At 37.5% G+C, this 14,621-nt stretch overlaps 1 protein-coding gene across 1 annotated transcript in view; it reads left to right on the plus strand.

The window, feature by feature from the left end:
- The window catches only part of LOC126248483 (microfibrillar-associated protein 1), an 87,701-nt gene that overhangs the window by 18,792 nt on the left and 54,288 nt on the right, over positions 1-14,621 (plus strand). The window contains exon 3 of the mRNA XM_049949502.1: positions 13,623-13,794. Within this exon, the coding sequence (XP_049805459.1) occupies positions 13,623-13,794 (172 nt within the window). The remainder of the gene's footprint in view (positions 1-13,622; positions 13,795-14,621) is intronic.

Genomic DNA, 14,621 nt, shown 5'->3' on the forward strand with positions numbered 1-14,621 from the left:
ATTTGGCCTAGGAAATTGGCCATTTATTGTTGTTGTTGTTTTTGGGGAAGGAGACCAGACAGTGAGGTCATCGGTCTCATTGGATTAGGGAAGGATGGGGAGGGAAGTCGGCCGTGCCCTTTGAAAGGAACCATCCCGGCATTTGCCTGGAGCGATTTAGGGAAATCACGGAAAACATAAATCAGGATGGTCGGACGTGGGATTGAACCGTCATCCTCCCGAATGCGAGTCCAGTGTCTAACCACTGCGCCACCTCGCTCGGTTGGCCATTTATGCCATTATTTAAAGTGTTACAGGCATGTATATAATGGATGTATCTTCAGTTCTTTGATAGATTACAAATTTTAAAATAATCACAAGATGAAGTATAATGATCCTTCCAGAGAGAGAGAGAGAGAGAGAGGTAGGTGCAAGGAGAGTTATTGAGCAATTTGTTCCTTGCATATTTGTAGCAGAAAATTAGTGACCTGCGAAACCTAATGAGTAAATGCACACATTTATTCTTTCTTTTAAAATAATTCTAAAAATTGACAACAGAAACCAGCACCTGTCAAGGGACAGGCAGCAGGACGTCCACACTTTGTTTTCATTCACACCGAGTCCAGTTTTTGAGTGATAGATGGTTCACACGTTGAGAAAATTGCAGCCTGATCTATCCTTGGGTACGGTCTTTTTAAAAGAAAGTTGTGGCCCGTGCTTGGTCTACAAAGTGTTAATGACATAGTTACATATCCATTAGCAGTCCATACTTTTGGAATTACGTAATTTAGGAAAAGATTTACAGATATCACCAAGCATGATTTTATTGCAATGAATCAGAGGCCCTTCAGACAGCTGGGGACCAAGCAGATGTGTCTGTGGCCTTAACTTATTCTCCAAGCTCTCTGACTGATTTGAAAATGCAGTCATTGACTTCTTCTGGATTAAGCTAAGTTTGAAATAATGGGCTGGGAGAATTATCTTGTCTAATAACTTCCCATAGTGCCTTACACTATGCAGCACATTTTATGTACATTTCACATGCTGCTTTTTTTGCTTGTATACTTTGTAATACTTTTTTACTTCAAAGATAAGCATTGGAAACCATATTACTGTGCTCAGCCCCTCTATTATCCTCACTTTTATATATTTGATACAGTGCAGGCACGTTTTCTCTAATTTTTGCATTTTGCGCCCTAAATTAATAATCCAATCCATCTAATTTTTGCCAATTCTTTTGTACAGCAACTCTTTCTTGTATTTTCACATTTACCTGATGAGCTAACTTTTATTAATTGAGAACAAGAATACCATAAATCTCTATATTTTTTTAAAAGAAAGGTCATCAAATTGTTTTTCAGTTCTAGCTTTTCCTGTTTAACGTTCATGTACAGAGTCCAATTTGTGTTCTTTAACTTGTTAAAAAATAAAACATTGAGCTCATTTCTCTGACCTCTTACCCACCCCACACTAAATTCATTGGAACAAGTTGGTTGCTTATGAAAAAGTGTTAAAAGCAACCGATAACAATCTGCAAAAATGCCATCGGCCATGGTGGCCACATGTTCATCTCTATGTAAATTAGCAATAATGTTCTCTATACATGTGCCATTATAAGTAGGACCCTTGTTTGTTCAAATGCAAGTTTAATGATTTTAAAATATCAAAACATTACATGAAGTCTTGTTGCTGTGAATCTCCCATTTCAATATTAAAATTCCCAAAGATAACAACCTTTGTTGTAAATGTAAATAATTTCTTAATGACTAATTCAACCTGATCAAAAAATGTATATTTAAGTCTTCATCTGGAGGCCTATACGAGCTAAGGATTATTATATTTTCTTTAGTCAGTCTTACACAACTAAACTCGGCATTTATTTCTGTACAAATGGTGTCATATCTAGTTTTGAAAATTTTAGACCATGCTTGATGTAAATTCCAGCACCACCATTTTTTCTGTGTTTCCAACACATTTTGGCAGCTGCAATATATCCTTGAGGAACAATATTGGCTACCTGATTTTCTAGCCAGTGCTGTGATACACATGTCACATCTACATCTTTAATACTAAAAAATGTTCTAATTCTAACCAATTATTTCTCATAGAACATAAATTGACTTGCAGTGTCAATGTAAATATTTTTCCACTTATTTCAGCCTCAAGTGAACACTCATCTGCATGTGACATATCTGGATTACACAGACTGTAATAACTGTCTAAGTTTGAACTGCTAGATTGTTTACTTTCCCTAAAAAGCATTCTTATCATCGCTCATGGTTTTGGTAGAAAACACTACTGTTCCATCACACTGCATGCTAAATTCTAATGCCACATCAGTTGTCCCTCTCTGGATACACTTTCCGGATAGAAGACACCCCCCCGCCCCCTCACACACACAAAAAGCTACTGAAATGGATACTCAGCCGACCAAACTGGGTGCTTTCTAGTCCATTAGCATGATTTGAACCAGAACTGCTGTGTTGTATTGAAAATGTGGTCCTTTAAATGCTGCTGCCGCCTCCCTACAAAGACCTCAGTACACCCTGAGAGGTAGCCAGTCCTGTGTGGTGGAATGATTACTGCCACACTGTACTCAGTGACAGGAGAGTGACACTATGACAGTTCAATGCCAGATCATCATGAGAGAACCTAGTGCCTTTTGGGTCATAAGCGCAAAATCTCAGTGTACAGTTAGAGCCATAAGAATATGAGAAACAGTCAGGAGGGTCTCTGCTACTGGAAGATCAACAGCTGTCTCTGCCATAGTGAATAATGGGATTATTTTTAACTTCTCCAGCTGACATAGCACAGATAAGGGCTAAATATGTAATGTCTGATGGCAACAAAGATCCAACATTGCTACATTGGAAAGAAGTTGTAGAGAGGGTATTGTATTTTAGTTCAGACAAATGAGAATAATATAACTTTCCTTTCTCTATATGGGATATGGAAAGTGTCTTTTCTGCTGGTAAAGATACAGCCCCAGGACCACCATGTGTAACTTGTTGTGTCAACTGTATGAAACAATTCTTTCTGATCATTTCAACAGCATATGGTCATAGCAACCGTAACCAGGTTAATGTAGGCCATTTCTTATGATATCCCTTGTAAAACCAAGGAAATCTAATATGAATATAAGCATTTACCACAGTGTTGCTCTCACAAACTGTTACTGCCTATTGTGGTGCTTAGACAGAGGAAAAAACTTGTTAATTGCTTAAAATGTGGTTTCCGGAAGTGTTGATCTACCCAAGATAACCTGACTACTGTTGGCAGCTCTACAGCAACCTTTTCTTTGTAGACAGAACCTTTTAGGATTATTCTTTGATACTGAAAGAGCAAGCTATGCCATGTGAAGGTAGAACATACTGTGGCTTCTGTGGAAGGTCGCCAACATTGTGGAAGTATCTCTTTGCAGAGCAGCCATTTCATTGCCAAATAGGAAGCACAATGTCGAGCAATTTTATACAACAGAAAGGTGCCATTAAGAGAGGAAGTGTCATGCTCCTCCTAATCTGTCAACAGATAAACCTGTGTGTATTCATTTTAATCATAATTGTCACATTTTTAACAAACAAGAACCACATTTTAAATGGCACCATTCTCGATTTTAATCAGTCTGTTACATTTCTTGGTTTCATACCTTGTCAAAGGCTCACATGGGTATGACTCCAAAGGAGGCCACAAAGTAATAGCAATTAAAACTGTTAAAAATTTAATGTGTCTCAGTAAAAACATCTGGGGTGCAAACAGATCTTGTGTACCTCAGTTTTATGAAGCATTCATTCAGTCGCATCTAGTCTATGAGTGTACCACTCGTGGTGCAGCCTGAAGTTTATACGTGTAGTGGCAACAGAGATCTCACATTCCTGCATTGGAAAAAAGCTGCTGTAGACCGTATAGCCATCAGACTGGCAGCAGGAGCTCACAGAACAAGCCCTATCCGTAACCCCTATGTTGAAGCTAATGAGTCAGCAGTTTCTGCCCAACAGCAGCATGCCTTTAAATCCAAGTCAGCAGAAAAGGCTTCAGCACCCATCATCATTGCTTATCTCCAGCAAAGGGACTATTCATGAACCTCACATTAGCCACAAAACCATTACAGATTGGCACAAAACATTTTTTAATTCAGAACAGTGTAGCAGATATCTAGGTTCTCCTGCACTATTGGAGCAAGCAGTCACATTACCTGATAAAGGAACACTACAAATTGAATAAGGGATATTTTGTCTGTTGGCATACTTTCCATATTCTTTTTTTTAAATTCAAGCACTGTAATGATTCAGTGGTTTATACAGATGGTTCTAAGTAGCTGTTCTATTGTTTTCTCAGACATACAGCCAAATTCAGCATCTTCAGTGACGAGTTGTATGGAATCCTGATGCCTTTCAGATGGTGTGTGGTTGTATGAAAACATCCCTCATCTTGTCTGACTCAGTGTGAATGTACCCAGAAGAGAATCTTCTCCAGAACATGTAGGATAATCTGTTTTCCCAATAGAACCAGATAAATAGTGTCATCGTGTTGGATATCAGGGCACATCGAAATTTGTGATAACGAGATTATAGACACAGTAGCCAGACAAGCTTGTGAAAAAAAAATCAATCAAATTATGAACATTGTCCCAATGTGTGGGATCTCTCTGAGGTGGTGTTTCTTCTCTCTCTCTCTCTCTCTCTCTCTCTCTCTCTCTCTCTTGATATGAGTGTTATCTCCATTATAATACAGTCATATAATTTCAGTATGGCAAGTATAAAAAGCTAGGAGCACATTTGAAAGAGAAAGTCCATATGAAAATAAAACAAAAAAATTAATGAACACATGATGAACTTCTTAGAAATAATGGAGTTTGTGTGGGATTGCTTGAACGGTACAGTAAAATAATCTGCAAGACAGTGAATCCATTTTAATGATGCTCTGTCAATTTCTAATGCTTTTCAGCCCCTCTCGCCCAGTTCTTGCATTGTAGAACTTGCTGGTATGCTTTATTACCTGATAAATGAAGGGTGTCCCACTTTTTGTGAAACCTGCGCAAACTGTTTTGATATGCAAACCTCCATTTTCCACCTGTATACTATGTTGATAATCTGGTCTTCCAATTTGAGGAAGGGTTTGTAAAAATAATTTAAGCTCTAGACAGTGTGATACATGCTGCATACACCAACTGGAAAGAATGAGAGAGTATAATTTTTTTTAATGAATGATGGTGTTTTTGTCTCTTTCTTGAGCAAACATTATCATCAGTCATCAGAAAGGATTTTCACTCTTCATAGGAGTGTGTGTTGATTGGAAACTGTACACCAGACTGGAGCTTGAGCCTGAGACATTTGTCTTTTGCAGGCAAGTGCTCTACTGACTGAACCATCCAACCATCACTTATGCTCCACCTCCACAGCTTTACTTCTGGTAGTCCCTCATCTCCTGCCTTCCAAAGTTAAGGCAAAAGTCCCAGGTTTGAGTCCTGATCTGACACACGGTTTTGATCTGCCAGAAGTTTTATCATCAGTTACGTTCTTGTTGGGTTGGGAACATTGGGACTGGTCCCTGGGACAATGGAAATATGTTGCAACACCAAATAGTCACAGTGTGTTAGTGGTTGTCAAAATATGCTGTCCCTCTGGAGAATCCATGCTAGACACCTGCTTGATGTGATGTACACAGACCAGTGATGTCAGCTTTATACTATGAATGACATTAAATTTGGTTTCTCTGGGAGTTTTAATTGGTACAGAAGATTTTAGTGAAACTGTATCCTTTCATGGCTGATATCACCCACTTCTTACATGGCAGTTTCAAACAAAACATTTGATTTGGCCACGAGATCTGATAGTGTTATACTAGTTTGAGGAGCATGCCAAAGAATGGCAGCCGATGTCTTGTAACAATTTAAAGTGCATTAGGATGTTAGAAACATCTGGTACTACATTTTGTGCCATCTTACATGTTATAAATCACCCCTTTTCCTCCTAATCTAAAGGTATTTTATCAGTTGTAGAGGGAAATCTTTTGCCATCCACCTGCTATCACATATCAAGGACTTGTAAAAGCCATGACACAAAATTTTGCACTTTGTCCCTACCTTGCCACTTGAAGTGGACTAACACAATGTCAGTTAAGCTGTTGTAATTATTTGCCTATGTTTCTACTCTTTAAATGATTGTAAAGTGTACAGTGAAGACTACTTCATACTAATAGCTTCCACTACCTGTCTTAATCCATTTGCATATGGTTCAAAGGGAAAATATTCCTCTTAATCTCTCTTATCTAATTATATGCTCTCCAAGGGAGGTATACAATGGAGGGAGCAGAACTGTTGCACATTCACACACCAGTTCTCTAAATTTACCCAAGAGGGTTTTGTGAGAACAAATCATCCTTCTCCCAAATACCTCATTTACTTTCTTCTGAGTGCGGGGTATCTATGTTACAGTTTTTTTCAGACCTATAGCCTACTGATCTTATTACAATAGTTGTGGTGTCAGCTGAATAAGCACTCCAAACAGTGGAGAAGTACTCAGTAGATCACACTGGTGTTGTGTGTACTGTTTCCTTGAGACATGTAACATACGTTCCCAGAATTCCGCAAAAAATACTGTAGTGATGATACATTACTGTTGACAATACCACCATCAGTGAACAATTAGTGTGTGCTGTTGATCCCATGTGATAACACATTGATGTATATTGAGAATCAGTCCTGTTATGCTTCCTGAGATAGTTTTGATGAACATATTAGAAGTAGGAACTTGCAACACTGATGCATATTTATATGTCACATATGGTTTTGTTGAGGCTTAGTTGTCGTCATAGTGGAAGCACTTTGAGGGTGAAACCTTTGAACATTTGAGCTTGATTTTGTTCTCCCTGGGGTACACACATAGTGCTACTAATGCCTTGTGTAATTTTTCATGTGCTGTCTCAGACCACTTCTTCCTGGTGGTGGTTCCTTGTATTTTTCCACAGAGGTGACATTACGTGGTGGTGATTCCTTGTATTTTTCCACAGAGGGGACATTCTTTACCACTTGACAATGGTCAGATCACTTTGCATATTCACTTCTGTAGAGTCCAAAACAACCGTAGAGTAGAACAAATTTATGTTTCTCCAATCTATTTTTCAGAAGTACGATTCAATATGAAATATTTTTGCGAAGCTGATTGTCCAAGTAAAATCAAAATTGGTAGTCAACTTTTGCAGGCTATGCTAGGCACTTCAGCTCCTTTAATTAGTTTCATACATTCTTGCCTTTAAAATTCCTGTTTGTATTCTACCGTAACTTGTGCAATGTACAGCATTCTCTTAGTATGAGATGTCTTTTAAATGTGTAAAGTAAAAATTTAAATAAATGTTCAGTTGTATATTGTTATTTATATGTGGTTTCTGGAATTTCACTCAAGGTATAAGTCATATTTCCAACCTAAAGTTTTCTGTCCGTGGGACACTCAGTGAAAATATGTGGAGTCAAACTCCACTCTCTAATGAGCCACCCCACAGTTTCTGTTTGCACAATAGACTGACCACACTCCTACAACTGTTTACGGGAGAAACTTACACACATATATATGTAAAGGATTCTACTTACTTTATTGAAATATACTAAACTTCCAAATTAAATCTTAGAGGCATGATATTCAAATGTTATAATGTTTTTTTTATTCACCATGGTTGTGGTGAATGAGATGACATCACTGCAAGAAGATATCTTCACAAAGAACTTTGCTAGTCCTTTCATGAATTGCCACATGTCAACTTACTTTGCAGTGGGCCAATAAGTTCTACAAATTAACTGATAAGTGTAGCTATGGGGAACATACTCATTGGAATTGTAGCAAATTTTTATATATGAAACCTAAGAGAAATTGGCCTTGATGTGAACAAACTCACTTGTTTTTGATCCATTGATTTCATCATTGTTATGTGGTCTCATTGACAAAAGGAACACTCTACATGTTCTGAATGGTACAGATCTGAACATACGGTTCACAATGGAAGAGGGTCCAATTTAATGTTTTGAAGAGCCCATGCCCAGTAGAAATGTCTGAACGTTAGAGCTCAAAAGCCACTCGCACAGATACCTGATTAACAATTCAGATCATCATCTAAAGCAGTAAAGATGAATAAATAGTTCAATGGTGGAAGCCTTTATTTTGAGGGATAAGCGAATCGTTTGAATTTGCATTAAGCTCGCGCTATTCGTCCACGAGAGTCAGAGGGCCATAGACACGGGTTCGCAGGTAGATGCCGTGTTTCTTGACTTATGCAAGGCATGTGATACAATTCCCCACAGTCATTTGATGAACAAAGTAAGAGCGTATGGACTATCAGACCAATTGTGTGATTGGATTGAAGAGTTCCTAGATAACAGAATGCAGCATGTCATTCTCAATGGAGAGAAGTCTTCCGAAGTAAGAGTGATGTCAGGTGTGCCGCAGGGGAATGTCGTAGGACCGTTGCTATTCACAATATATATAAATGACCTTCTGGATAACATCGGAAGTTCACTGAGGCTTTTTGCAGATGATGCTGCAGTATCTCGAGAGGTTGTAACAATGGAAAATTGTACTGAAATGCAGGAGGATCTGCAACAAATTGACGCATGGTGCAGGGAATGGCAATTGAATCTCAATGTAGACAAATGTGATGTGCTGCGAATACATAGAAAGAAAGATCCTCATCATTTAGCTACAATATAGCAGGTCAGCAACTGGAAGCAGTTAATTTAATCGTCGGTAAAGCAGATGCCAGACTGAGATTCATTGGAAGCATCCTAAGGAAATGCAGTCCAAAAACAAAGGAAGTAGGTTACAGTACACTTTTTCGCCCACTGCTTGAATACTGCTCACTGGTGTGAGATCCGTACCAGATAGGGTTGATAGAAGAGATACAGAAGATCGAATGGAGAGCAGCATGCTTCGTTACAGGATCATTTAGTAATCATGAAAGCGTTACGGAGATGATAGATAAACTCCAGTGGAAGACTCTGCAAGAGAGACACTCAGTAGCTCGGTACGGGCTTTTGTTGTAGTTTTGAGAACATACCTTCACGTAGGAGTCGAGTAGTATATTGCTCCCTCCTACGTATATCTCGTGAAGAGACTATGAGGATAAAATCAGAGAGTTTAGAGCCCACACAGAGGCATGCTGACAATCTTTCTTTCCACAAACAATACGAGACTGGAATAGAAGGGAGAACCAATAGAGGTACTCAAGGTACGCTCCGCCACACACTGTCAGGTGGCTTGCAGAGTATGGATGTAGATGTAGAAGAAGAAATGATTGTTCTGAAAAGATTTAAGTAGTAGGTTACATCACAAAATTGAGAGCTTTTGGCAATAGATAACAATTTAAAGGTAAATTTTTCTTCCTAGTAATGAAAGCAATCACTGATCTTATCAGCAGCCTATTAAAAAGATGTGCTATTGACATAGTAGTCAAACCTGCAAGAAATGTGCATAAATAATTGAGTCTGGAAAATAGAATCTGTTTCTTGTATGAACCATGGCTGGAGTGAGTAAAATCCCCTGCATATGTGATGAGTTGTGCATTGGAGACACGAAATGAATCATGAACAGTCAGATTAAGGAATACAAGGCTTATCATTTAAACCCTACAGATAAATTGACTGTTGTAAATCATGACCACCAAAGTATTATTCTCTTAACTCTTAAATTTTGCCCTCTTTCAACCATGGTAGGTTTTACAGAGAGGACATAGAAATTGAAAAACATGAGAACAACTCCACCAGGAAAGTTAGGTAAAGTTCAGAGACATTATAAAGAGTGGCCTAGATCTACACACACCAAGTAAAACAGTAAAGTATGGGAAAGACCAGTCTTACTTTAATGGTAAAATTGGGAGAATGACATGAAAACATAAACTGCTAGAGTAAACATAACAGCAACAGTGCGTCTGTAAGAAGGGCTGTAAATGAAGTCCACATTGACTACCATAGTCAGTCCCTGGTGAAAGATCTATCGGAAAATTCTACAAAGTTCTGGTCACAGGTAAAGTCAGTGAACAGATACAAACCTTCCATTCAGTCCCTTGTGGATCAACCGGGTATTGAAGGCAAACAGAGAGCCAAAATATTATATTATATTCCACATTTAAAAACGTTTTTATGCATGAGGATAGTATCATACCAACGTGTGGTTATCATAGAGGCCCACAAATGAGAGATATTGATATCAACTCCTCCTAATATTGGAAAACAATGAAGACTACTACAAAGAGAAGAAGACACGAGACCCTGAGGGCATTCCAGTTGGATTTTACATTTTAACCCCTTACCTAGCTTGTATTTATCAAGAATCTCTTACGCAGCTAATAGTCTTGCATTACTGGAAAAGATCACAGGTCACTCCTGTTTACAAAATGGGTAAAAGAATGGATTCATGGAATTAAAGACCAATCTCAATAACACCCATCTGTGAGAGGAATGCAATGCATATTCTAAGCCAAACATTTTGATTTTCTTGTAGGAAAATAAGCTTCACTAAAAGAATTGACACAGTTTCAAAAGAAATTACTCATGTGATACACAACTTGGTTTAATCGTACATGATCTCTTACAAACAAAACAATATATTCAATTGAAAAGATAGAGTTTGCCTGCCTTGTTTCTGAAAGGGGATTGGTATTGTACCACATTGCAAACTAATAACCAAGATATGAGCATATGGATTATTTCTGCAGATATGTGATTGACATGGAGAATATTTGTCTAAAATAAGTCTATATGTTATACTGGATGGCAGATGTTCGGCAGAAATGAAAGTAATATTGAGCATCCCCGAAAGAAGTGTAAGAGGAGCTCTAATATTCTCAATATACGTAAACAATTTATCAGATAAAGTTAGCAACACTATAACATTGTCCACTGACAGTGCTGTTGCCTCCAAAAAAGTATCATCATTGGATTATCATAAGGAAAGGCAGAAAGACTTGGACAAAGTTCTCACTTCACTGACGAATGTGTGTTCTCTTTAAATGTGTATAAATGCAACAGAAGACCTATAGCAATAAGAATGAACTCAGTAGTATCCAGTGACAAGATTAGTGGCAAACATCTGGAGCATGTCACATCAGTTATATTTTTAGGGTACTAGGAAGTATAAGAAACAGGACAAACACAAAAGCAATTTTATGGAAGGCAAATAGAAGACATATATTTGTTGGAAGGGTATTGGGAAAGTGCAGTGCACCTGTAAGGGAAATTTCATACAAGATGCTATTCTGATGAGTGTTAGAGTATTGCTGCAGTATTTCAAAGGAGGCAGGCAGCTTAGTGATTATATGTACATCATCAGTGACAAAATCACTAGAGATGGATCAAAAGATCAAGATTGAGGAAGAAATTCAGCCATGTTCGTTTCAAAGGAATTTTCCTTAGCTATTTACAGAAATCATGGGAAAACTCGATCTGGAAAAATTACTACTTAACTAGTTGCCAAAATCACATCAATCAAGACAAGGCTGATAAGAATATGAAACAGCTCAAATTGATAACCTGTGTGCTTTTATCAGTGTAGTTATACCAGTAGCAACTTAAAGCACATAGCAGGAAAGTGAGCAAGGTTTAAAAAAATAGACCAGAGAGCAGAAAAATAGCCCCAAAATATGTGGCAACTGTGACACACCGGCACGTGTTTGTTGGTAAAATTATCGGAACCAGTCCTTAATGAAGAATTTGAATTCTGAAATCTTGAAATTATTCCTGTCGGATCAGCCAAAGATATTGCGATTTCAGTGGCTGATTTTAATCCATTTGTATCTAGTTTGTATTTTAAATTGTAGCTTTTGTTTTGACATTGATTTTGTTAATTTGCCTTTGTGTGTAGTTGTGCTGTTGAAAGTGACTAACACAAGGTCATATGTGGAACTACATTCTCGACTATTTTAAGAAAATTTATGTGAAAGGAAACAAGAATTGGCATATTATCAACAAAATTAATAATTCTGAGAATAAAATTCAGACCTTTTGGCAGAGAAGCAAAAAGAGAAACTAGATTGCTAGAATTATTTAGTTATTAAAGAAAATGATCAAATGATACCTGACAGTATGCACATAGCAAAAATTGTTAGCAGTTACTTCCTCAGTGTAGTACAGAGAATTGGTGTTATTAGCTCAGAAGAAAAGAGCCCAATACATTCAAAAAACAATATCACAGTCAGTTGTTAATCCTTATAAATTAATCCTTTATTTGCCACCACTTTAAAATTAGACAAAATCTCTCTTCCCTGTAAATGAGGCACCCTGTTTGCAATGAAGTGTTTATATAAATTGACTTTCATTTATTTTAAAAATGTGGAATGTTGCTTATTATAAATTAACTCTTCAAGTGCTTAAATATTATCTTATGTAAATAAATCAATTTAAACATACTTTTATGTGTTTTGTAAAAGTATACTGACAAAGTTGTCAGTTAAAGAGTCAAAAAATTAGGTAAATGCCAGTATCCTTTGTTGCTTCCAGATGGCACAGTATCAGAATGCTAGTGTGGTTCAATAGGGTAGAACAATCTGTGAAAGTGTGTTATATTGTGACATTTTGCCTCAGAGCAAGCTGCCATGATAGTAGTGTGTGTGTGTGTGTGTGTGTGTGTGTGTGTAACCACTGACACTATTTTACAGTAACATGTGTAAACCCATATGCAGTGGCCGTGTTTAATTCTGTCTGCTGATACTGGGCTGATAGTATGCAGTCGATTGCATTGACTTCCGGTTCACAAAACTGCAATTGTCTCTGACTTCAATGCACATTTTAACTCTGTCACTAACATTTTTGTACGACTCTCACACCACTATGTTCTGAAATTATGGTTGATTATGTGTTTGATTCTACTGTGCTGACTTAAGTGTGACAGCTTACATTATTAAATGGTATAACAGATAATCATCTAATGTGATGTTTTGGCATGTCATTTGATACAGTATATGATCTGGAGTCCTATATATTAAAACAGTATGAATATCAGGTTTCATGTCAGGAACAAGCACAATGTACCATCCTTCCTTTAGGCTGCACTGTATGCCATATTTTAGCAGACCGTGCCTGGATCTGTGTGGTGAGGAGTGGACTAGCCCTCTTCAAAGAATGATGGGTACTGTACCACTGTTTTTCATGCCTGCATGTTCGCACGACCTGCCACCCATAGAACATTTGGGGGATATATTTACTTGACACCTTGTTTGTCACGTCCTCAAGCAACCATTTTGATGCTTTCTTTATAGTGCTGCAGTGTATTTATTTATTTTTTTTTTTTTATGTCTCATATTTGTGTTTGTGAAGCCTATCACATGTTATATTGCCCTGCTTGAAACCTTCTCACCAGTCTTGGTGACACAGTATTTAAAAAACTGAACATTTATTTGGGTGGATGGTGATTCAGATCTGTTTCAGACTATGTGTGATTAAGTTTCACACACTGGTCCTACTTCAAATCTTGCAAATGCTGGCTCATTTCCTTGAAGAAGGCTATAGCCAGTTTCTGCCCCATCCTTGTCCAGCCCACACTTGTGCTCCATCTTTAATGATTTTGTCAACTAGATTTAAACCTTAATCTTTCTTCCTTCCATCTCTGAAATTTTCTTTGTAATGTTTTCCACCTATACTTACTATATTGTGTGAAATATTTCAGACATATTCATGCCCCTGAAGTACTTCAGGGTGGTGAATCAGATGAAGACGATGGAAAACCACATCGAGATGAAGGGAGTGAAGAAGAGGAGGAGGAAGAACTTAGTGACTCAGAGATAGAAAAAAGACGACAACAGCTTCGAGAAAAATTATTGAGCCGCAAAGAAGAAGTTGTAAGTTTTAATTCATGAGCATACTTTTGGATATCCTACAAAGATTCTTGATTAAATTCAGTAGAAACTATTTAGCAACATTAAATCTGCATTAGACTTTTTGAAGTGTGACCAGTTTACATGAATATTTTAATGTCTGAAGCTTACGGTTATCACTATTTATGTCATTGTTACAGTATACTATTTACAATTTCATCAGTGTTCTAGTTTTCTGGTAGGAAGATAGAAGCAGTATAAAGTAGAATGTTTGTAAATTTTTTTTAAAAAATTCAACATATGTTTGTTATTCTGGTATGTCTCCCAGTTTTGTAGCCTTTTTCTTCAGCAAAATGGCACTGGTTTTACATTTGTATCTTGATAAAGGTAGATTGTTTCAGACAGTTAGGTGCACACTCCTCACCTTTGTCATTGATAAATATTTATCTGAACTGTGTTTTCTTCTTGGATAATGTTGCAAGTCTGCTTCTTCAACAACACAGGTTTTATTGAACACTAATTAAATACAAATAAAGCACAGAATACAATACATCCTGACTCTTCTTGAACTAACCAGCAACAAAGACTTCTATAGGTGGATACCTCCTGGCCATTAAAGTACTCTGTAGAGTTATTCACTAACTCAAACGTTTGTGCTGGGGAACACTGTAAGTTCAGCAAACTGAGAGACACTTTAATATATACCACTCTCTCAGTGCAGTTACACACATTGTCAGGTCACTCACAGAAGGCACAACATGCAGTTGAATAGAAACAGAGGCAGAGTGCCACATTAGGGAAATTGACATAAATCTGTGCAAGCCAAAGATTGGCCACAGGAAATAATGAAG

This window comes from Schistocerca nitens, chromosome 3 (assembly GCF_023898315.1).
Source record: "Schistocerca nitens isolate TAMUIC-IGC-003100 chromosome 3, iqSchNite1.1, whole genome shotgun sequence".
Taxonomy (NCBI): domain Eukaryota; kingdom Metazoa; phylum Arthropoda; class Insecta; order Orthoptera; family Acrididae; genus Schistocerca; species Schistocerca nitens.